The 23,534-nt window shown below is 43.8% G+C and overlaps 2 protein-coding genes across 10 annotated transcripts in view; one reads left to right on the plus strand and one right to left on the minus strand.

Annotated features, from left to right (window-relative positions):
• LOC135506995 (lipopolysaccharide-responsive and beige-like anchor protein) overlaps positions 1–9,704 on the plus strand; it is a 373,235-nt gene extending 363,531 nt beyond the window's left edge. For all 4 annotated transcript variants that reach the window (XM_064926445.1, XM_064926448.1, XM_064926447.1 and 1 more), the window contains 4 exons: positions 62–163; positions 435–631; positions 7,641–7,792; positions 8,098–9,704. In XM_064926445.1, the coding sequence (XP_064782517.1) occupies positions 62–163; positions 435–631; positions 7,641–7,792; positions 8,098–8,188 (542 nt within the window). In that variant the 3' untranslated portion in view covers positions 8,189–9,704. The remainder of the gene's footprint in view (positions 1–61; positions 164–434; positions 632–7,640; positions 7,793–8,097) is intronic.
• Positions 9,705–10,642: 938 nt separating this feature from the next.
• Positions 10,643–23,534, minus strand: part of LOC135506997 (serine/threonine-protein kinase DCLK2-like) — a 77,101-nt gene continuing 64,209 nt past the window's right edge. For 3 of the 6 annotated variants that reach the window (XM_064926450.1, XM_064926451.1, XM_064926449.1), the window contains 4 exons: positions 19,961–20,057; positions 18,133–18,213; positions 17,945–18,055; positions 10,643–14,331 (listed from right to left, as the gene is read on the minus strand). In XM_064926450.1, the coding sequence (XP_064782522.1) occupies positions 12,817–14,331; positions 17,945–18,055; positions 18,133–18,213; positions 19,961–20,057 (1,804 nt within the window). In that variant the 3' untranslated portion in view covers positions 10,643–12,816. Of the gene's footprint in view, positions 14,332–15,065; positions 15,220–16,438; positions 16,540–16,634; positions 16,964–17,944; positions 18,056–18,132; positions 18,214–19,960; positions 20,058–23,534 lie in introns of all 6 variants that reach the window. The other 3 variants (XM_064926454.1, XM_064926452.1, XM_064926455.1) reach the window with 3 other exon arrangements.

The raw sequence follows: 23,534 nt of genomic DNA on the forward strand, positions 1-23,534 counted from the left end.
TATAAAATGAACATCCCGACACCTGATTTCCATTGGCTAGAGTGCGTTTGTTTTTCCCCAGCTGAGTTTGTGACGCCCAGAGCCATCCTGACGGGTCATGACTGTGAGGTGACCTGCGCCAGTGTGTGTGCCGAGCTGGGACTGGTCATCAGTGGCTGCAGAGGTGAGTATGTGTGTGTGGATCAACCGAGGCCTCTTGCTACAGACTGGGTTCAAAGTAACTTAGATCTTGGTCACACTGACAATATGAATGTCAGAACAGTGAACACTTTCATACTGAACAACCTCATACGGTCAATGTAGAAACGTCTGTAAGTCGCTTTGGATTTAGAAGAAGAAATGACCATGTTATAATGTCATTATGATGAAAACCCTTGAGTGAATCAGTTGAAATCAGAGCCGGGTTAGTAACTTCTATTTTCCTCCAATCACAGAGGGCCCTTGTCTGATCCATTCCATGAATGGGGACCTGCTGCGGACCCTGGAGGGCCCGGGGGGCTGCTCGCAGCCCCGTCTCATCCAGTCCTCTACAGAGGGCCACGCCGTAGTCTACTACGACAAGGGACACTTCTGCTTCTTCTCCATCAACGGAAAGCTGCTGGGACACATGGAGGTGGAGGAGAACATCAGGGTAAAGGAACCCACTGATATAGAGGGACAAAGTCATTTCATTAAGCTTCTAATGGTTTGAATGTTTTGTTGGAAAGCCTAGTGTACACACGATTCAACCTTCATCAAGCCTCTCTCTGTCCTGTTCTATTCTACTGGTCTAGGAAAGTTTCTGTGCTTCATCATGCCAGTGGTCTACTCTCTGATTAAAGGCCAGCTCACACACACACACACACATCACAAACCCCTCTGAGGCCTGTCTGCCTCAGGGTATACACATCTACAAACCCCTCACACACACACACACATCTACAAACCCCTCACACACACACACATCTACAAACCCCTCACACACACACACACATCTACAAACCCCTCACACACACACACACATCTACAAACCCCTCACACACACACACATCTACAAACCCCTCACACACACACACACATCTACAAACCCCTCACACACACACACATCTACAAACCCCTCACACACACACACACATCTACAAACCCCTCACACTCACACACACACACACATCTACAAACCCCTCACAAACCCCTCACACACACACACATCTACACATCTACAAACCCCTCACGCACACACACACACATCTACAAACCCCTCACGCACCCACACATCTACAAACCCCTCACACACATCTACAAACCCCTCACGCACACACACATCTACAAACCCCTCACACACACACTTCTAGCCGAGGAAGTACCAGGTCAAAGGCCCTTTCCTTCCATTTCTCCTCCAACCTCTCCTCCAGTCCAGACAAGTCTCTTTGATCCTGGGCTCCTGTGTCGAGTCCTATCAGGTCTTAGTGCTGGTTCAACATGGCAGGAGGGCGGACATTCTCCCAGTCCGAGCCCCATTAACAACCCTCAGGCACCACACGACACATTCCCACATTTCACATTTCCTGCCTCACGGCTACGGTGTCACAAAATGGCCCCCGCTCTTTGGCCAGTTTCCCTTTCCCCCTGTTTCCGATGGGCCTGGGAAATGTAACCCAGTCCCTCAGAGGCACACCTGCTTCCCATTTGAGCCAGCTGTACTCTGCCCCTGTCACCCAGTCACAGTCATAGTCACATCCATAGCACCAGGACCCCATTTGTTTCCAATAAGCAGATTGAATCAGAATTCATTGGCAGAGCAAGTCTGGTATTGAGTTGGTGTTGATTGTATTGAAATCACATGCTGCTGAATAGGAAAGATTATTAAATGGATGACCTTAGAAGATTAGAATGAGTTTCTACTGTAGTGTTTCAGATTCTACTGAAGATTAGGTTGGTAAAATCAGATTATCCTCCAAATAGCTGTTATGAAGATTAGTTTTCTGATTTTATCCACCGCTATTTTGTTACCTACAACAGTTTTGCCAATAGTGTAGCCAGCCTCCTTTTCTCATATATATATAAACTGTTAGTCTTTATCTATCAGATCACAAGACTCACTGATAGACAGTTAGTTGCTGTCTGATCCAACACAGTTGTAGGTTTTTCCAGGTCCCCGTAGTGTACTCCCTAGCCCGTTCTTTTCATGTTCATAAACCACTAGCCATTCCTGGGCCGTTGTGCGTCTCTCCCCTGCTGGGCGTTGTAAATTCCTGCCACGTCAGACAGAATCAGGGCAGTCTTCACATCTCAGGGTAGCTCTTTGAGAGCAGCTCCCCCCCCCCTCGTCTCAGTATGAGGCCTGGACGGGGTGTTTAATGCACTGCACTAGACACTAGTATCAATCTTCAGCTAGCGCTGCGTCCCACCACACAGCAGGACTCCGGGATAAATAAATGTTTGTCCTGGCCCAAGGTGTCCCCTTACAGTAGTCTTGTCCCAGACTGTGTGTTGGTGTGTATGTATGTGTGTGTATGTAGATTTTTGTGTGTGTGGGTGCACAAGTGCTTATGTGTGCATGCAGCGTGCATGTGACTGTGTGTGTGTGACTGGGCATGTTAATAACTAGAGCCTAATTTTGTATTGGTATTTATTATGGATCCCCATTAGGTCCTGCCAAACAAATGAAGACTAAGATAAAACAGTACATTAACATTATTACACCACTATATATCAAAAATATGTGTGTAGAGTGAGTGTTCTGGCGTGTGTGTGTGTCTCCTCATAGTCCGCATTGTTCCATAAGGTGTATTTTTATGTTTACGTTAAAACTTGCATGAGTTACAGAGTTCCATGCAGTCATGGCTCTGTGTAGTACTGTGTGTTTTCCTGAGTTCGTTTTGGACTTGGGGACTGTGAAGAGACCCCTGGTGGCATGTCTTGTCGGGTATGCATGGGTGTCTGAGCTGTGTGCTAGTCGTTTAAACAGACAGCTCAGTGCTTTCAACTTGTCAATACCTCTCACAGAGGAAAGTAGTGATGCAGTCAATCTTTCATCTACTTTGACCCGGGAGAGATTGACATGCATGTCATTGATGTTAGCTCTCAGTGTACATTTAAGGGCCAGACATGTGCCTATGTCCCCCACCTGTATGACTGGGCAGTAGTCCAGGTGTGACAAAACTAGTGCCTGTAGGACTTTTGTTGATAGCGATGCCAAGAAGGCAGAGCAACGCTTTATTACGGACAGATCTGTCCCCATCTTAGCTACCCCTGCATCAATATCTTTGAACCATGTCAGTTTACAATCCAGGGTTACACCAAGCAGTTTAGTCTCCTCAATTTGCTCAATTTCCACATTATTCATTACAAGATTTAGTTAAGGGTTTAGTGAATGATTTGTCCCAAATACAATGCTTTTTAAAATATTTAGCTTATTACTTGCCACCCATTTTAAAACTGACTGCAGCTCTTTGTTAAATGCTGCAGTGATTTCACTTGCTGTAGTAGCTGATGTGTAGACTGTTGAGTCATCAGCATACATAGACACACAAGCATTACTCAAAGCAAGTGCCAGGTAATTAGTAAAGATTATAACAAGTAAGGGGCCTAGACAGCTGCCCTGGGGAATGCCCAACTCCACCTGGATTATGTTGGAGAGGCTTCCATTAGACCGATAACTCTCTATAGATGTAAAGCCACAACACAGCAGCAGATTAGATTATGATTTCAAAAACTGATGTCATTTATCCCATTTAGAATATGGCCCTAGTTGCGTTGGAGGGTAAAGAGAGTTGTAACTCTCAGCAACAACCTCTCTCCTGGCTGGTTCTCTGATAGCAGATTCATCCAGCGCAGTTGAGTTGAGGCCATGCTGAATGGATTACAGTCTTAGCCCCACTAATATAACTCAGACAGTGTAAGTAACCATTCTAGCAGATTGTGTTTACTGTCTTCTCCGTGTGCATGTAACTGCTAGAATGAACAGCACCATAAATTCAGCTTTTACCTTGAGCAGACGACTCTGAATCCCACCTAACTCTTCACATTCCCCTTTGACCTTCACATTCCCCTTCGCTCTCCCCAATAAGTGTTAAAAGGAGCATGTGGTTTTATAATAGTTCTCCCTGGCATCATTGCCAGGCTCTGAAGTCATCCTTCAGACACCTGAGTCACGTCGGCAATCTTGGCTCCTGTGGAGACGGCGGCCATCTTGTTTGGCCTCCCAGTCGCAGAGTGGCTGATTTTTATTCTGTCCTGGATCAACCTCCAACCTGGTTCTGGCTGAGTAGTCTGCCAGGTCTCCAACCCCCCAGCAGCACACAGTGGGTGATGTACTAGGCCAAGCCATAGAAGGCTACATCAACACCAGTAAGTACATCATCAGTGCCAGAGGCTGGATGGAGTAACACTGACTTCACACAGTCTACATGGAGGAACAATTGAAAGAGAGTAACTGTCAAGTTTGTTCATGCTTATGAATTGAGGTCATGAATCAGAACAGTTTGTTCAGTTTGGGACTGCTGCCACTAGTTCTGTGAATATAATGGGTCATTCCTGAAATACTGAGAGCCATTTTGGCAAACAATATCAGAACTAAATTTTCCTTTGTTGAGTTAATCCTAAATGATGCTGATCTAAATGTCTGTTCTCTTAATCAATAGTGTCAGATTAACTGACAAAAATTGCTAAGGAGCTTTATATGGCAAGATAAAGGACGCAATTACACAGATATCACACATCAAACAAATCTAAACAGAATGACATCCCCCACCCCTCCCTCCCCCAATCACCCCACAGCCATACTCCTTTCCCAGAATCCTTTCCCAGTCCTCTTGGATGGCGATCTAACAAAATGCTCTGGAAAGATTGATCCTTCAGTCCCGTTGTCAGTGTGTGCCTGAGTGTGCCTGAGTGTGCCTGAGTGTGCCTGAGTGTGCCTGAGTGTGCCTGAGTGTGCCTGAGTGTGCCTGAGTGTGCCTGAGTGTGCCTGAGTGTGCGTGTGTGTGCCTGAGTGTGCGTGCCTGAGTGTGCGTGCCTGAGTGTGCCTGAGTGTGCCTGAGTGTGCCTGAGTGTGCCTGAGTGTGCCTGAGTGTGCCTGAGTGTGCCTGAGTGTGCCTGAGTGTGCCTGAGTGTGCCTGAGTGTGCCTGAGTGTGCCTGAGTGTGCCTGTGTGTGCGTGCGTGTGCCTGAGTGTGCCTGCGTGTGCCTGAGTGTGCCTGTGTGTGCGTGCGTGTGTATGAGTCAGTGCATTAGTTCAGACTACCAGGTCTTCTGATACTGCAGTTTACTGTCAGCAGTGGTCCGTTCACTGGACATCTACCCTGTGGCTCATAAGAGGCCAAAGGTTGTCTGTGTGTCTGTACTGTATATCTGAAACCAGTTAACACTCCAAGTCCATTGGGAACAGTCAGGCTAGAGTGACCTTTGGCTTATTGGGAAAACATGTCTCCCTCTTTTGAATGTGCAACGACTGTCTTTGTTAAACAATCCATTATATTAGTTTTAGCTGTGGTATAAACATCTAACACAACTTTAGTTTAACTTGAGTTGGTATCACAAAAGCAGCTAAACTGATTGCCAGGAATGTGAAGAGTTGGGTTAAGTTCTAAATAAGTTGTTCATTTGAAATATTTAGCATATAAAATATATTGTCAGGTCCAACATTATTGGCACCCTAGAGAAAGATTTGCAAACAAGACTATAAAATAAATGCAAGTACTGAGCTATATTATGTGCTCAACTTAATGGGAAATTATAGTATTTTATACTAATGCAAGTACTGAGCATGTGGCTCTGTAATTGTTATCTGGCTTCTTGGCTCTGAAGTCATCCTTCAGATACCTGAGTCTTGTCTGCCATCTTGGCTCCTGTGACCATTTTGTTTGGCCTCCCAATCACAGTAGCATATTTATTCTGTCTGGGAACAGCCTCCTACCTGTGTCTGGCTGAGTCGTCTGCCAGGTCTCCAACCCCCCAGCAGCACACAGTGGGTGATGTACTAGGCCTCACCATAGAAGGCTACATCAACACCAGTAAGTACATCATCAGTGCCAGAGGCTGGATGGAGTAACACTGACTTCACACAGTCTACTGTCAAGTTACTGGAAGGCTACTTCAATTTCCCCCCATTTAGAATGAGCAACTACTGTCTTTGTTCATGCTTATGAGTTGAGGTCATGTATCAGAAAAAGTTCAGTGTGTGTGAGAGAGGGTCAGAGCATTAGTTCAGACTACCAGGTCTTCTGATACTGCAGTTCACTGGACATCTTCCCTGTGGCTCATAAGAAGAGGCCAAAGACTGTACTGTACTGTACTGTACTGTACGTCTGTCTGTCTGTCTGTCTGTCTGTCTGTCTGTCTGTCTGTCTGTCTGTCTGTCTGTCTGTCTGTCTGTCTGTCTGTCTGTCTGTCTGTCTGTCTGTCTGTCTGTCTGTCTGTCCACGTCCTGTATATCTGCAACCAGTGATCAACTCCATTGGGAGCAGTCAGGCTAGCTAAAGAGATTTTTCTTATATGGTAGACATTTCCCCGTTTTGACTGGGACTGACTGTCTTAAATGTTTAGATTGTTAAATTATCCATTATATTTGTTTTAGCGGTGGTATAAGCATCTAACTCAACTTTTGATTGACTTGAGTTGGTATCACGAAATAAGCTAAACTGATTGCCAGGAATGTGCCAATTTGTGTTAAGTTCAAAACTAAGTTTTGTTCATTTGAAATATACTCTGCTGGCTGCACCACACATGGCTTGGATGATGAATGTTTTTGTTTAATCCTCCATCCGGTAATTGCACTTCTCTTCTCATCTTTCTAAGCCAGCTGTGACTGAAATAGCTGCATCCCATCTAACATACAGTATGTTAATGTGAAACCGCTAACTTACACTAGTTATTACTTACAACATTTCCTTGTCATCTCATCAGCGTTCGTTACCTCGTGATTGATGCCTCCGACTGGCTTCAATTTCCAACTATATACTGTATGCATAAATATACCCCAACACAGAAGTTTAGTGTAGGGCCGTAGTGTATCCCCGTTTCCCTTGGGAACTCATTAAGTGTAACACAGCCCATAAGTGCACAGGAAAACCAGATGAGCAGAATAAATCTCTCTCCACTGTGTCTGTGGGGAGCCGTGCCTTGAAGCAGTTCAGGTGGATGGACTGCTGTTCTGTGCTGTGCTGCTCGCCACATGAATTTTGTGAAATATCTGGTTGATACTGTGCCTCTCTTGCTTGATGCAGGAAGTGCTCACAGAGACTGTGATTAAAATAGCACACCGTGAGGTAGGTGGTGAAGTCACTGGTTTCCTAGACTCGCTCACTAAATCGGACCACACCACAAAGGAGTTGTTGTAGACACCTCGCTCTATTGGACAAATAGCAGACGTCAATATGGCGACAGGATTCCTCACTGGCCAATAAGCCCACGTTCATTATGCTTTATGATAGTGGTCAGCTCTGGTGTGGTGTGAGGGAGTTACACATCCCATCCAAATCTCTGCATGTATTAGCGCCCTCCAGTGGTAGGTGCAATAGGTTGCAGGTCATGACGTCCACAGGAGGGCGCTGACAGCCTCGTTGGCAATGCAATAGAACAGTAATACAGGAATGTTCCCTATTGTCTTGTACATAACATCTCCTGTCAGTCAAAGTGGTGCTGTTTCTCCTCTCCCGTCAGGCCATGCTGCTGAGTCGGGACGGACAGTACCTGCTGACGGGGGGAGACGGGGGAGTTCTGTCTGTCTGGCAGGTTCACAACCTCAAACAGATGTTCACCTACCCTGGCTGTGACGCAGGCATCCGCTCCATGGCCATGTCCAACGACCAAAGGTAACATACACACCTGGACTCTGACGCTGTAATCTTCACTCACATAGGTGTTGTGTGGTATGAAGTTTTAGCACATAGGAAGAAATAATGAAAATATTGACTAATGATTAATACCATCTTCAGATGTGTGGGCTTGTAGTAACTAACATCAGATGGGAAATAAAAAACCTTCCCAATCTAGAATACCCAGATGAAGACCTTGGTGTTATTCACAGTATAATGACAGACCTACTTTACGGCCTTAGTAAAAGTAAAAGTACATGTATGAGACTTAACTCAACACTCCCTCTCGACTGTCCTCCTAGGTGCATCATAACCGGCATGGCGTCTGGTAGTATAGTCCTTTTCTACAACGACTTCAACAGGTGGCACCACGAGTACCAGACCAGATACTGAGGCAGGACCACACAACAATCCCTGAGAATCTGGTTAATGTGGACCTACCTACTGCAATCCTGTCGTCCGATGTACTAAGGCACTACTCCATACATATTGATATCCTGAATGTATCTTAGAAGAAAAACTGACTGATTCTGTCGAAAGAAGCAAACTATTTTTTTTTTAAAGGGCATTGCTATATTTTGTAGGGCATATCGAAAATTTCATATAATATAATATCTTAGGGTGGGGTTATATACCTATGGTTACAAATCTATTTTTAGCTTGTTAAGAGTCTATTTTCATCTCGAGCAGAGGAAAATAATGGTTCAAAGTGGAAGTAGGTAGAAAAGTATATTTGCATCTATTGTCTTAAGAATCCATATATTTGTGTACGTTAGGGGTGAGTGATTATTTTCAATAGGTGTGAAACGTGGAGAATCATTATTTTGGTCATTAATATCCTTTTTTCATGCTCTTTTTGCTACTGTGTGGAAATACAGGGAAATAAAATATAAGTTTGTGTGGCGATCGAGCAGGAAGTTCAGTAAGTCCTTTGTGTTCATGACTTGAGGGAATATATTCTATTTAAATGTTTGTACCACACCTCTGTGCAAACGGACAGATCTTGCCTTCCTGTGCATGAGCTATTCCTCTGCTGTCCTGATGGTGGCGTACACTGCACAAAGACTTGTCACCAGTTGTCATATGTGTATCAGACAGTCATCATAGTAACAAGATGACTGCCGGTGTGATTAGTTTGTATCCGAGTGTTGTCATGACGATCATTAGCTTTATGTATGTACTGTAACCATACTGATGAATAATATGTCTGTCAGTAGAAACATGTCATGGGCTACGACCTAATTTTGTAAAATGGCGTACTTTCCTCATCACCTATCAGAGGTTTAAATGGAGACGGGACGAGGAAAGGAAGCCATTCCAAATGGCCGACGTAGCCGTGATGTGCTTCTTTGTATAACTTCTTGTTAGCTTTACCTCCTCTGAGGCATTTGCAGTACTTAAGCATATACTGTATCATATTAGCGATCGACACAGTGCCCAAACCATGCTAGGATCAATCAAAGTCCATCAAAGTATCTCATCTTGGCAAAGAGAGGTGCAGCGAAATGAGGGACTTGTCAGTCTGTCTGTCACGGTGAATATTCACTGGTTAAACCAGACCACAGACAGCCCCAATCCTGGACAGCCAAAGGGTGTGCACTTTTTGATTCAAGCCCAGCTTTAAAATACCCGATTCTACCTAATTATGGGCCTTCAGGTCCAAACTGAATTGAATCAGGTGTTTTGGTGCAGGGTTGGAACGCCCGATGTGGTTCCTCCAATACAACGGTTGCTCATAAGGAGAAACATTTCGTGTTGGTTTGATCTACGCTTGGTGTGGTTACCATTACAATGAAATGGCTACTACTGTATTTTCTATGTATCGCTCAATATTTTGGCAATCAATTTGGAATGAGTGTTTTTGACGCGTGATGAGTTCTGACAAATAAAATTGAATTTTTTAACTTGAGATATCTTGTCTTCAATTGAACTGTTATTTGAACTCACTTTTTCTGAAGTTTGACTGGAATGTAGCCAGGGGTGGATGGAGTTGCACTAACCACATCGTTCACAGAAGCTTCTTCCTGGCCGCAGTAGCTAGGTTTAACCCATAGGTAATGATAAAGGCCATATTAGCATGGGTAGTATCATTGAGGGCTTCCACAATTTTAATGTAGTTGACTGGGTGGGACTTCCATCTTCATTGGCTGAGCCTTCCTGGTGACCCTGTTGGAGTCATGTCCAACCGGGTCATCGGGCGGGATCAGCCAATTGCGAAAAAGAACATTGACTACAAAATGGAGATAGCATGGGCAGCACCATTGAGGCTGCACAGACCCTATAATGGCACAGATACAAAGATGAGTGCTATATCTCTGGTTTTGGCTTAGGTTTATTCAAATTGCAAAACTAGAAGTATATAAAGACTTTAGATGGAATATCATCAATATATTGTGCAAACTTCCCTTTAAGAGATGACGGTTGGAGTCTTCACCAGGACCTGCTTGCTGTTCTCCATGTGGCAAACCCCCCAACACAGTGCAGGTGCTGCCATCACTGTGACTTGCAGAGCAGGGGGTTATGGGAGTCTGTTGGTCCCTAGCTTGGTTCCCCATAGGCTCAATGTTAGAGCTAGATCTGGTAACTGTTTCTATCCTGGTGATTGGCTCAGTAGATCTGATTCATTCGGATAGGTCTGGAGTAAAACACCTCATCAAATAGTTGTTTTCATTGGCTAATGGTTGGACTTAGGCCATGTTGTTGCTTCAGATATTGTCCACAGGAGGGCGCTGATGGTCACATTACCTCATTGTGAGTGGCTTATAATATCTGATGTCTACCTTTATCAACATAGGCATTTTCACACATTAAAAAACAGTGTCAAATAAATAACTTTTTTTAAAACACTGATTTGAATACTTTTTATTGCGTTTGAAGTTCTCCGATGTGCTGCTAATACATAATGATAAAGGGAGTCACAGTGGCAAAATGCACAAACTAAAACTGTTGGCCAAAGCTGACAGGTGTGTTTTTCCTGTTTGAAATGTAATTTTCATACAAGTATCCAGACTAAAACTGTTGGCCAAAGCTGACAGGAGGGTTTTTCCTGCTTGAAATGTAATTTTCATACAAGTATCCAGACAAACTGTTGGCCAAAGCTGACAGGAGTGTTTTTCCTGCTTGAAATGTAATTTTCATACAAGTATCCAGACTAAAACTGTTGGCCAAAGCTGACAGGAGTGTTTTTCCTGTTTGAAATGTAATTTTCATACAAGTATCCAGACAAACTGTTGGCCAAAGCTGACAGGAGTGTTTTTCCTGCTTGAAATGTAATTTTCATACAAGTATCCAGACAAACTGTTGGCCAAAGCTGACAGGAGTGTTTTTCCTGTTTGAAATGTAATTTTCATACAAGTATCCAGACTAAAACGGTTGGCCAAAGCTGACAGGAGTGTTTTTCCTGTTTGAAATGTAATTTTCATACAAGTATCCAGACTAAAACTGCAATAAAAAAAGCATTATGATGATGACAGTGTAGTTTGACTAAACATTACACAACAGAACAGCTACTATACGTACAATAGTACCAGCTTGACGTGCGTGTTAGAGAGACCTGTTTTGTGGGGAGGCAGAGGGAGGAACATGGCATGCAACTAAAGCCCCTTGGAGTAGTAGTGCTGTGCATCGGCGCCATTATCAATATCCAAAGGGTTAAACTCTAACCAACTGCATGCAGTAGGCTAGGTAAAGAGATACAGGCTGCATCCCAAATGGTACCCTATTCCCCAACCCTATGGGCCCTGCTCAAAAGTAGTACACTATATAGGTAATAGGGTGCGATTTGGGACTTAAACATGGACTTTAAAACAAGTGCATTACCATTACAGACAAAGACAACAGCAAAGTGGAACAGCCTCACGTTATTATCCGGTAAATCTGGACTGATAAATTAGTATATGAGGGGATAAAGCTCCCAGTGTTTCCTGACAGCTGGTTTCAGAAAAGGAATCTAACTACTGGGTCAGGTTCATTAGGGCACACAATGAAAAACGTTTCGCAACGGAGGACACATGTTTCTTACAGGACATGTCCAGGAAGACTCTTCCTGTTTGTCTGTTTTCTTCCGTTTTGTGCCTGATGAACATTTACATTGTAGTCATTTAGCAGATGCTCTTATCCAGAGTGACTTACAGGAGCAATTAGGGTTAAGTGACTTGCTCAAGAGCACATCAACAGATTTGTCACCTAGTTGGCTCGGGTATTCGAACCAGTGACCTTTCGGTTACTGGCCAAAAACTCTCAAAACGCTAGGCTACCTGCCGCCCTGAACACACCCCTGATCTGGCAGCTATTTTCACAGGCACACCTCTCCTCATTGACACGTTCATCTTCTACTCTGTTGCGTCTCTCTTTTGGTGTTCAGCAGTTAAACACTACAGGCTCCATAGCGGACCAATGATAAACAGGCAAGAGAAGAATACAAACTCAAACCTTCAACTTTCATTCTGGTGCCTCGTGTCTGTCATACAATACTATATACACATCTACAGTAGAAGTTTATCTTACAACAGACAACAAGCACGCCAAATAATACACTTCTACCCATAATCAACATGTGTGTGTCTACCAACCACAGACAATAAATAAAACATGATCAGAAGTCATTCCAGAAAACCCTGTCTGAAACCACACAGACCCTAACTAGCCAGGCCTTGCTCTGTTTTCTCCATATCGCTCATATATAAATACACACATACAGTATATACAAAATCAACCAAAATGTACAAAACACCTCAACTTCCCTCTTGGAGCGTGGATATGATGGGTTCTCTACAGAGATTGTACTGTATGTTGTAGGGGTCATTTTGCTTTTTTTTGCCATTTGTTGCTTGGGAGAATAGGAACGATACAGCAGTGGACATCAGCTGTTATACTGTTACTGGGGATGGAGGTTCTATCTGTATCTAGCCCCCTACATGCGAAACATAGGTCTGGGGATACGGCGCGTGGAGGTCAGGGGGCTGGAAAGGTACAAATTAGACCATGGTCCAGCAGCCAGTCTTCTCATCCATCATTCTTTCTCACAGCTCTCTGGCAGTAGCAGCAGCTTCAACGTCAAGGCCCACCAGGGGTGGGGGCACGGTTGGGGAGGAGCAGGTAACGGGTGATGGAGGGGTGGGAGAGGAGGGAGAGGAGCAGGTCAGGGGTGAGGGAGGGCTGGGAAAGGCAGAGGGAGACAGAGGGTCGGAGGGAGAGGGGCAGGTAAAAAGAGAGGGAGGAGAGGAGGAAGAGAGAGGGGCAGGAGGAGAGGGGGAGGCTTTGCGTTTGGAAGGTGATGAGGCAGAGGGGCAAGTAACTGGCATATGAGAGGCCCCAGGGAAGGCACAGACATGGAGCTTGGTTGGAGAGGAAAGAGAAGGGGAAATTTGGAGTTTGGTAGGTGAAGAGGGAGAGGAAGGAGAGGGAGAGATAACAGGTTTGGTAGGTAAAGAGGGAGAGATAACAGGTTTGGTAGGTGAAGAGGGAGAGATAACAGGTTTGGTAGGTAAAGAGGGAGAGATAACAGGTTTGGTAGGTAAAGAGGGAGAGATAACAGGTTTGGTAGGTGAAGAGGGAGCAATACCAGGTTTGGTAGGTGAAGAGGGAGAGGAAGGAGAGGGAGCGATAACAGGTTTGGTAGGTGAAGAGGGAGAGATAACAGTTTTGGTAGGTGAAGAGGGAGAGATAACAGTTTTGGTAGGTGAAGAGGGAGAGATAACAGGTTTGGTAGGTAAAGAGGGAGAGATATCAGGTTTGGTAGGTGAAGTGGGAGAGATATCAGGTTTGGTAGGTGACGAAGGAGAGGGAGAGATAATAGGTTTGGTAGGTGAAGAGTGAGAGATATCAGGTTTAGTAGGAGAGGAAGGAGAGGGAGAGATATCAGGTTTAGTAGGAGAGGAAGGAGAGGGAGAGATATCAGGTTTAGTAGGAGAGGAAGGAGAGGGAGAGATATCAGGTTTAGTAGGAGAGGAAGGAGAGGGAGAGATATCAGGTTTAGTAGGAGAGGAAGGAGAGGGAGAGATAATAGGTTTGGTAGGTGAAGAGTGAGAGATATCAGGTTTAGTAGGAGAGGAAGGAGAGGGAGAGATATCAGGTTTAGTAGGAGAGGAAGGAGAGGGAGAGATATCAGGTTTAGTAGGGGAGGAAGGAGAGGGAGAGTTGTTGGGCCTGGTAGGGGAGGTAGGATAGATAGAGACGTTAGGCTTGGTAGGAGAGGAAGGAGAGACAGGGACAGAGGGAGAGGTAACGGGTCTGGTAGGTGTTGAAGGAGAGATGGGAGGTGATACAGGGGCAGACACATCAGTCTGACGACTTGTGGGTTTCTCCTCTGGGAGGGCAGGCTTGGTGGGTGATGCCAGCTTGGTGGGTACTGGCAACATGGTGTTTGGTGAGACTGGTGTTGGGTGTTGGTGTTTGGTGTTGGGTGAGGCTTGCTTGACTGGCATGGCTGCAGGAGGGACTACTTTCTTCCCAGGCGGTGGTGGGGGCGGAGGTGGTGCTGTGGGCCTTTGGCTGCGACGAGTCAGCTGGATCCTCTTCTTATCTAGAGCTGTGTTCTGGTAGAGGTCAGGGGTCAGGGAAAGAAAGTCAGACCGACACTCACCTTCTGTACAATACAACAGAACCAAACAAGTAGGGACAGACAGAAATAAAGAACAGTGGGTCAATATATAATGGGAAGAGAAAACTGCCCCAAGATGACATTCAACCTCACTGATCTCTGACAGTAAGGTCCATGGAGTAACATTTCTATATAATATTAAACACAGTAGATCAAAAAAAAAAAATATATGTATATATATATGGTCAGAAACATCCATAGATGGGATGATTTTACAGTGACAGACCCTTCACAGTAGTAGACAGACCCTTCACAGTAGTAGACAGACCCTTCACAGTAGTAGACTGACCCAACAAGACAGCAAATCATATCATCAATGCTCAACATGCAGTGTAAGGGAAAATGAGAAATTGTGCTGGAGAGATTTTGCCTCATCACAACCCAAACCAACTAGACACTGAAGATCACAATTGGAATTACAGATCATTTGGATTGCTATTATATTAATAATAACAACAATAATAACTACGTAACAATCAGAAGGCATCAAGATTTCCCATGTTCCCTTAGCTGAGTGAGTCTTCGTGGCGTCAGTGAAGAAGCGTAGCCTTCAGTGTTAGTACATACCATTGCCTTGGAGCTAATTCAGAGGGTGGCAATGTGGGCGTGTTGTGGAGGGGTGGAGGGGGCGGGGAGGAAGCAGAGGGGACAGAGACTAGTCTTACTCACAGCTCAACAACATTAGAGGAGACACAGAAAGCAGGCCTGTTTGATTCCTGCTCTGGTGTACCGCAGCACTGCTGGTTTTCCTCTGTCCCTGGTAGCTAAGTGATCAGTTCATGCCATTGGTTAGCCAGTCCACTACTCACCTGGTTTCCAAGGTCTAAATAAAAAGAAACAGTGGTGTCCCACTGGACACAGACGTCACTTCAACGTCTATTACACGTTGGTTCAATAGAATTTCATTGATATGATGTGGAAACAACGTTGATTCAACCAGTTGTGTGGCTCTCCAGGCTTGAAATTGATTAACCTAAAGTCTGCTATGACAGCCATCTTTTAGGATGCTGGTAAGTTCAATGACATGATTTTAGAAATCTTAACTTCTGGGGAGTACTGTTCAATGTTAAATCCAAGGCAATATTAGCAATTTTCATCTCTCTCTCTCATCCGGTGCAGTAGTGCAGTTTAAATGTTTGACCACAAGGTGGTGGTAGAGCTCAACTGAAAAATGATCAGGAGATGAACTGTAATGTATCCAAAGGGCCAGGACAGCAGGTTGAAATGTTTTGTCATGAATCTTGTTCTGGGGGCAGCTCTGCCGAGTGGTCACTAGCTGGCACAACCACAAAGTAATATAATCTCATTTTAAACCTAACCTTAACCACACTGCTAACCTTAATTCCTAACCCTATCCTTAAATGAAGACCAAAAAGCTATTTTTTCTTTTGCAGCTGGCCCATCTAGCAGAAATTGCTCAGTTCTGCCTCCAGGGCAAGATTCATGACAATAAATGTCAACCTGCCTTAGACATGGCCAATGCATGTAGGAGTAGGATCATGGCTTTACATAGCCATCAAATATATTGTAAAATTGCCATAGACATTTAATGTCCCCAGGTTATTGTAGGGGCATTAACTATAAGAGCACTACTTTAGATGAGTGACAGAGACGGGGGCAGAAGCAATGAGGGCTTCTCTTAGGCCTAGTTAGTTAGCATGCCAAATAAACACCCAGCCAGCCATATGCACAGACTACAATAACATGTACAAATCTAACTCAGACAACAACTCTCAACACAGCAGTGACATCACTGTCAACAAAGTCAGTCCACACAGAGACGAGTTGATTGATGAAGATGGTTATGAGTGAGATAAAAGTGGAGGATGAGTGTGAGAGAGAGAGAGAAAATAAAAGAAGCCCCATTGGAGGAGGTGAGAGGAGCTTGGGCAAATTACACGAGGGGGCAGAGCAGCCATGCAAACTGATTCAAGGCCACTGCAGAGAGTTACTGAGTTATTCTGCCCAGATCAATCTGTTATAGAGAGGCATTATTGGAGCTGGCAGAGGGGGAGAGAGTGGAGGACGGGGGAGATCGGTACCCTGCACTCAGCTCCAAAGCTTCCCCTGTGTTCCTGGGATGAGTTGGGAGGAGGGAGTGGGATGAGCAGGAGGGGCACGGGGATCTCCTTTACATCTCAAACTGTCAAAGGAGATTTACAACAAAATGAGGTTTAACCCCGATTCAGGGGCAGTCCCAAATGAACCCTTACGCACCCCTTAGCCCATGTTAATCACCTTCTACTGCTGCAGTGGGTATACTGGACCCAGGTGGAAGCAGACAGCATGTGTGCATCTCAATAGTCTAGAGAGGCTTCCTCTCATTGTCTCCTTCAGGACCAGGGAAGGAGATGAGGAGGGGGATCTAAATGAGTTGCATCCATTGACAGACCTATGCTATATTGGTTGTGTATTCGCAGGCCAGCTCCAGCTCAATAGACCCCAAAGTGGACCAGAGAGGGGAGGTGATGTGACCAGAAGTGTGCGGCAGATCGAGAGGAAGTTCACCACCCATAACAGGAAGTTACATAACTGTGCCAGGAGGTGCATAGGCTTGTGGGAAAAAGCTGAAAAACAGAAAGAGGATGGTAGGATATGACTAAGCATGTACCTCTTCAGACCAATGCACTCTGGAGTCACTAAGAACACTGCGTCAACACTAAAACACGACATTTGCACCACACAGATGAAAACGTGCTTTAGAGAGAAGATGATAAATCAGGATTTATCCATGTGTAATCCCAGGGGAAAGCTTTTTGAATAAATGTTGCTCTCTAAAAACCCTCAGTGATATGATTACATGAACAGAAGTTGTCCATTTCTTAGCTTTCCTGTCAGATAATCTCTCATGTTCTTTTAGATCAAAATCTTATGTAACCAACTGATTAATAATACTAGATGTGAAAATAGTTATTGTTTGTTTGAAAGTGAGTAGGTGTAGTGCTGAATTGACTAACATTTGTTACAGCTCATGTTGGTTTCCAATCAATCTTGAAATTGAAGCGGATGCCAATCAAATAAAATCTAGAAGCTTCTTTTAGCTTTGTTTTTGGTTCCTTCAGAAAACGACTGATGTTAAGTAAATCAGGCCATGGTTGAACAATTCTGCAAATATCAAGAATCTACAGACAAGGACTCTGGGGTGTCAATGTACGGCAGACGGTGGAATACAGAGAGTTCTGATGAGGGAAAGTATATGGAGATACACAATGGGACCAGAAAATAGAGAGTAGTTGGTAGAGAGTAGAGGGTTGTAACTGAGTGCTGTTGTGTATACAGAGCAAAACAATGTGTGTATGGATAATGGGGCCAGAAAACAGAGAGTAGTTGGTAGAGAGTAGAGGGTTGTAACTGAGTGCTGTTGTGTATACAGAGCAAAACAATGTGTGTATGGATAATGGGACCAGAAAACAGAGAGTAGTTGGTAGAGAGTAGAGGGTTGTAACTGAGTGCTGTTGTGTATACAGAGCAAAACAATGTGTGTATGGATAATGGGACCAGAAAACAAAATGGGTTGTGATAGTGAATGTTGTTGTCTTGTTCCTCACCATGATGACTGACACTCCTGCTGTGGTTGTGCTGGGCTTTGGTACTGTGTTGAAGTGTGTTCTCAGTTTACCTGACACCTCCATCTTCATGTTGTTCTCCATGTTGTCATCCTGTAGAGACACACACACATTCTCCTTTATGGTCCTGAACACACACACACCCCCACAAAGTCCACAAGACAAGTTACCGTGACCCAGGGATGAGAGAGGATGTCCTGTGCTGTGTAGCGAGCCTCCACGTTCACCTGCAGCATCCGCCCAATCAGCTCCTAGAAAACACATCAGGTCATGCATCAGCGGTGACTTCGTCAGGGTCCAGTCTCTCTCAAGTCATGTCGTCGCAACTTTACCTTGACATGTCACATAGTGAGAACAATGTACAAGTGTCACAGGAGGACATTACAAACAGTGCTCTAGCATGGTTTGGCTACATTCACTGTGCCTCCAACCAGGGTCGGGTTCATTAGGGCTTACCATAACAAAACATACCAAAATATTTTGCAACAGAAAACGAAAATGAGCATGTCTTATTGGACAAGTTCAGGTAGTCCATATCAGTCCATTTTCTACTCTTCTGGTAACTAATGAATAGACTTTGACTGCAGCAGGCTGTTGAGATCTCTAGACGTAGGCTTTTCTTTGTTAAGTCGAGGTGCCACTGCAGCAGAGCATTTAATTAGTAGTTCAGCCTTGCTTTGAAATAGCTGCTGTCACTAACACGTGGTGGTCATTTAGGGAGTGAGAGCAGGGAGCGCCATGCCTTTTACCACACAGTAGTCATTGAGAGAGGGAGCGAGCAAGAGCGAGAAGCAGAAAGAGAGAGACAGAGAGTCAGAGAGGCAGAGAGACAGAGGCAGAGAGAGAGAGAGGCATTTAAATTCTACAACCACCTAAAAGGAAGCAATCCCCAAACCTTCTATAACAAAGCCTCCCCCGACAGAGAAATAAATCTGGAGAAGAGCCCCCTAAGCAAGCTGGTCCTGAGGCTCTGTTCACAAACACAAACAGAACCCAAAGAGCCCCAGGACAGCAACACTATTAGACCCAATCAAATCATGAGAAAACAAAAAGATAATTACTTGGCCCTAAACAGAGAGTACACAGCGGCAGAACACCTGACCACTGTGACTGACCCAAAATGAAGGAAATCTTTGGCTATGTACAGACTCAGTGAGCATAGCTTTGCTATTGAGAAAGGCCATCATAGGCAGACCTGGCTCTCAACTGAGCTGCACTTCCTAACCTCCTGCCAAATGTATGACCATATTAGAGACACATATTTCCTTCAGATTACACAGACCTACAAAGAATTTGAAAAAAAATCTAATTTTGATAAACTCCCACATCTGTTGGGTGAAATACCACAGTGTGCATCAAAGCAGCAAGATTTGTGACCTGTTGCCACAAGAAAAGGGCAACCAGTGAAGAACAAACACCATTGTAAATACAACCTATATTTATGTTTATTTATTTTCCCTTTAGTACTTTAACTATTTGCACATCATTACAACACTGTATATGTACACTATACATTATATGACATTTGAAATGTATTTATTATTTTTGAACTTTTGGAAGCGTCATGTTTATTTCACTGTTGTTTATCCATTTCACTTGCTTTGGCAATGTAAACATATGTTTTCCATGACAATATAGCCCTTAAATTGAAATTGAACATTTTATTGAATTGAGAGGCAGAAAGAAAGAGAGAGAGAGAGAGAGAGAGAGAGAGAGACAGAGACAGAGACAGAGACAGAGACAGAGAGAGAGAGAGAGAGACAGAGAGAACAGAAAAGAGGAGTAATGAAAGATGTGAGAACTGAAGAAGAGATGGTGTGTGTGCAGCATCCCCTCTTTCTCTCTTTCCAAACCATCCCCCTCTCTTTCTTCACTCCCACTCCCCTCTCCTTCATTCCGGGAGATCTCAACGGGACCTTCCCACCCCCTCATTGCTGCCACCCAAATGTAATGGGGGCTGACGCGACAGGGGTGGTGTGTCTGTGTGTGGTGGTTTACCTTGGCTGAGTCCGTGACATTGTCCCAGTAGGGAGCAGGGAAGTCCAGTCGTCCCACCAGGATCTGGTCAAACAGGTCCTCTTGAAGGTTGTCCTCACTGTACAGAGAAACATACTATGCTGTGAACAGATGGATACTTCAGCATACACCCACAAATACTGTAGTACACACACACATACACACACAATATTCATGTCACATTCAAAGACACACATCGTCAGAATAACTCTGACACCATTGTCCTATCTATCCCCTTCACTCACTAACTGGCTGCATTTTCCAATTTAGCACCAGGAATCCATTCAAGGACACACCAGAACACAACAAGAGTTCAGAAGTAGGGGGAGGATAGGACGACTAACTATGAGACATAATAAATCTCTCAGCTCTATTCTGGCAGACAATCCTCACTGCAATGACACTACTATCCAGAGACCTTGTCTATGTCTATGCCGAACGGTTAATCTATGCGAGATCACAGTTATGCTAAACCACAAGTATAAAAAACAAACATAAAATGAACCCATGTAAATTCACATCTCCTATATGCCACCCACACAGGAAAACGGTTCCAAATAAATGACATTACGTGTTCCACCACCCATGTTATTTACATTATTAAATGTTCATGTGGGCTCTGTATAATGTCGGTAAAACCACCCGCTCTCTCAAACAGAGAATTAGTGAACATAAACATTCAATCAGGAGAAACGACAGGGATTATCCAGTCGCTTTACATTTTAATGACCTAAAGCATGACATTTCCACCTTTAGATTTTGTGGCATAGAGAAAGTTAAGATATCAGACAGGGGAGGGGATATTAATACTACTCTGAGTAAGGGGAGGGGATATTAATACTACTCTGAGTAAGGGGAGGGGATATTAATACTACTCTGAGTAAGGGGAGGGGATATTAATACTACTCTGAGTAAGGGGAGGGGATATTAATACTACTCTGAGTAAGGGGAGGGGATATTAATACTACTCTGAGTAAGGGGGGGATATTAATACTACTCTGAGTAAGGGGAGGGGATATTAATACTACTCTGAGTAAGGGGGGGATATTAATACTACTCTGAGTAAGGGGAGGGGATATTAATACTACTCTGAGTAAGGGGAGGGGATATTAATACTACTCTGAGTAGGGGGAGGGGATATTAATACTACTGAGTAAGGGGAGGGATATTAATACTCTGAGTAAGGGGAGGGGATATTAATACTACTCTGAGTAAGGGGAGGGATATTAATACTACTCTGAGTAAGGGGAGGGGATATTAATACTACTCTGAGTAAGGAGGGGATATTAATACTACTCTGAGTAAGGGGAGGGGATAATTACTACTCTGAGTAAGGAGGGATATTAGAGTAAGGGGAGGGGATATTAATACTACTCTGAGTAAGGAGGGGATATTAATACTACTCTGAGTAAGGGGAGGGGATATTAATACTACTCTGAGTAAGGAGGGGATATTAATACTACCTGAGTAAGGGGAGGGATATTAATACTACTCTGAGTAAGGAGGGGATATTAATACTAGTAAGGGGAGGGATATTAATACTACTCTGAGTAAGGGGGGGATATTAATACTACTCTGAGTAAGGGGAGGGATTAATACTACTACTCTGAGTAAGGAGGGGATATTAATACTACTCTGAGTAAGGGGAGGATATTAATACTACTCTGAGTAAGGAGGGGATATTAATACTACTCTGAGTAAGGGGAGGGGATATTAATACTACTCTGAGTAAGGGGAGGGGATATTAATACTACTCTGAGTAAGGGGAGGGGATATTAATACTACTCTGAGTAAGGGGGATATTAATACTACTCTGAGTAAGGGGAGGGATATTAATACTACTCTGAGTAAGGAGGGATATTAATACTACTCTGAGTAAGGGGAGGGGATATTAATACTACTCTGAGTAAGGGGAGGGATATTAATACTACTCTGAGTAAGGGGAGGGGATATTAATACTACTCTGAGTAAGGGGAGGGATATTAATACTACTCTGGTAAGGTAGGGGATATTAATACTACTCTGAGTAAGGGGGGGATATTAATACTACTCTGAGTAAGGAGGGGATATTAATACTACTCTGAGTAAGGAGGGGATATTAATACTACTCTGAGTAAGGGGAGGGGATATTAATACTACTCTGAGTAAGGGGAGGGGATATTAATACTACTCTGAGTAAGGGGAGGGGATATTAATACTACTCTGAGTAAGGGGAGGGGATATTAATACTACTCTGAGTAAGGGGATGGGATATTAATACTACTCTGAGTAAGGGGAGGGGATATTAATACTACTCTGAGTAAGGGGAGGGGATATTAATACTACTCTGAGTATAAGAGAATGTTTTGGGATTTTCACTCTCCAGACATTATTTCCTAAAGGACTTAATGATGAAATGCCTATGTATGTTATGTTGTGAATTTGAACATGAAATATGTGTCTCTTGTAGATTATTGACGATTATTGACTAATGAAAACTTACTATGTCCTCATTGTGGTTTTACAGACGTGTTCAATACGTCTTATTTATACACTTTTGTAATATTTATGAAATGCATATTGATATATTTGGTAGCACTTATTTGTTTTTTCTTTGCCTCCAACCCCCTTCGATGTGTAGAACGGATGTGGGAGGGGCCAGGGCTACATAAGGATGCACATTTTTTTTAAATCACTAAAGCTCTGACGAAGGCATGTGGCCAATACATAAGCGTATTAAATATCAGTGATACTATCAAGAGTAGTGTGCGGTTTCCTTTTTCCTTCATCTTGTTCAATTGTTGCCATGCACCTGCAAATTAGATTGCTCAGAGGTGCGGGTGCCTTTTGAATTTTTTACATCTCCTATATTTAAAAAGCAGAATAATGTGGGAGGGCCAGACGCCTGGGTTTACACTAAGGAAGCCGAACGGATGTGCTAGGCTAGCCCACTCAACACTTGATTTTCAGCATAAGGACTGTCTATGGGAACATTTACAGGGCATTCCCGAGACCAATTAGACATTTCTAAGAGTTTTCCAAAAGTAAGGATTAAATCCCTGTTTTCTGTAAGTTAAAGTACATCCTAGACAGGCTAGTAGAGGTTTAACTGTGTGAATCAGATATGAAGCAGGTGGCCAATCGTAGAATATTCAGAGATTATCATGTTAACATTAAGCGTGGTGACTGTGTAATGAACGCTATCCCGTCAAGGACCAGCCATGTTGTTGTGTGGTGTACCTGAGAATATATCCCTTTAGGAGTTCTGGAGGTTAAATAACATTGTGTAGTGTACTGTAGGTGTCTGGAGGTTAAATAACATTGTATAGTGTACTGTAGGTGTTCTGGAGGTTACATAACATTGTGTAGTGTACTGTAGGTGTCTGGGGATTACATAACATTGTGTAGTGTACTGTAGGTGTCTGGGGATTACATAACATTGTATAATGTACTGTAGGTGTCTGGGGATGTTACTGTAGGTGTCTGGAGGTTAAATACCAAATAAAATAACATTGTGTAGTGTACTGTAGGTGTCTGGAGGTTACATAACATTGTATAATGTACTGTAGGTGTCTGG

The sequence above is a fragment of the Oncorhynchus masou genome, chromosome 20 (assembly GCF_036934945.1).
Source record: "Oncorhynchus masou masou isolate Uvic2021 chromosome 20, UVic_Omas_1.1, whole genome shotgun sequence".
Classification (NCBI taxonomy): Eukaryota; Metazoa; Chordata; class Actinopteri; order Salmoniformes; family Salmonidae; genus Oncorhynchus; species Oncorhynchus masou.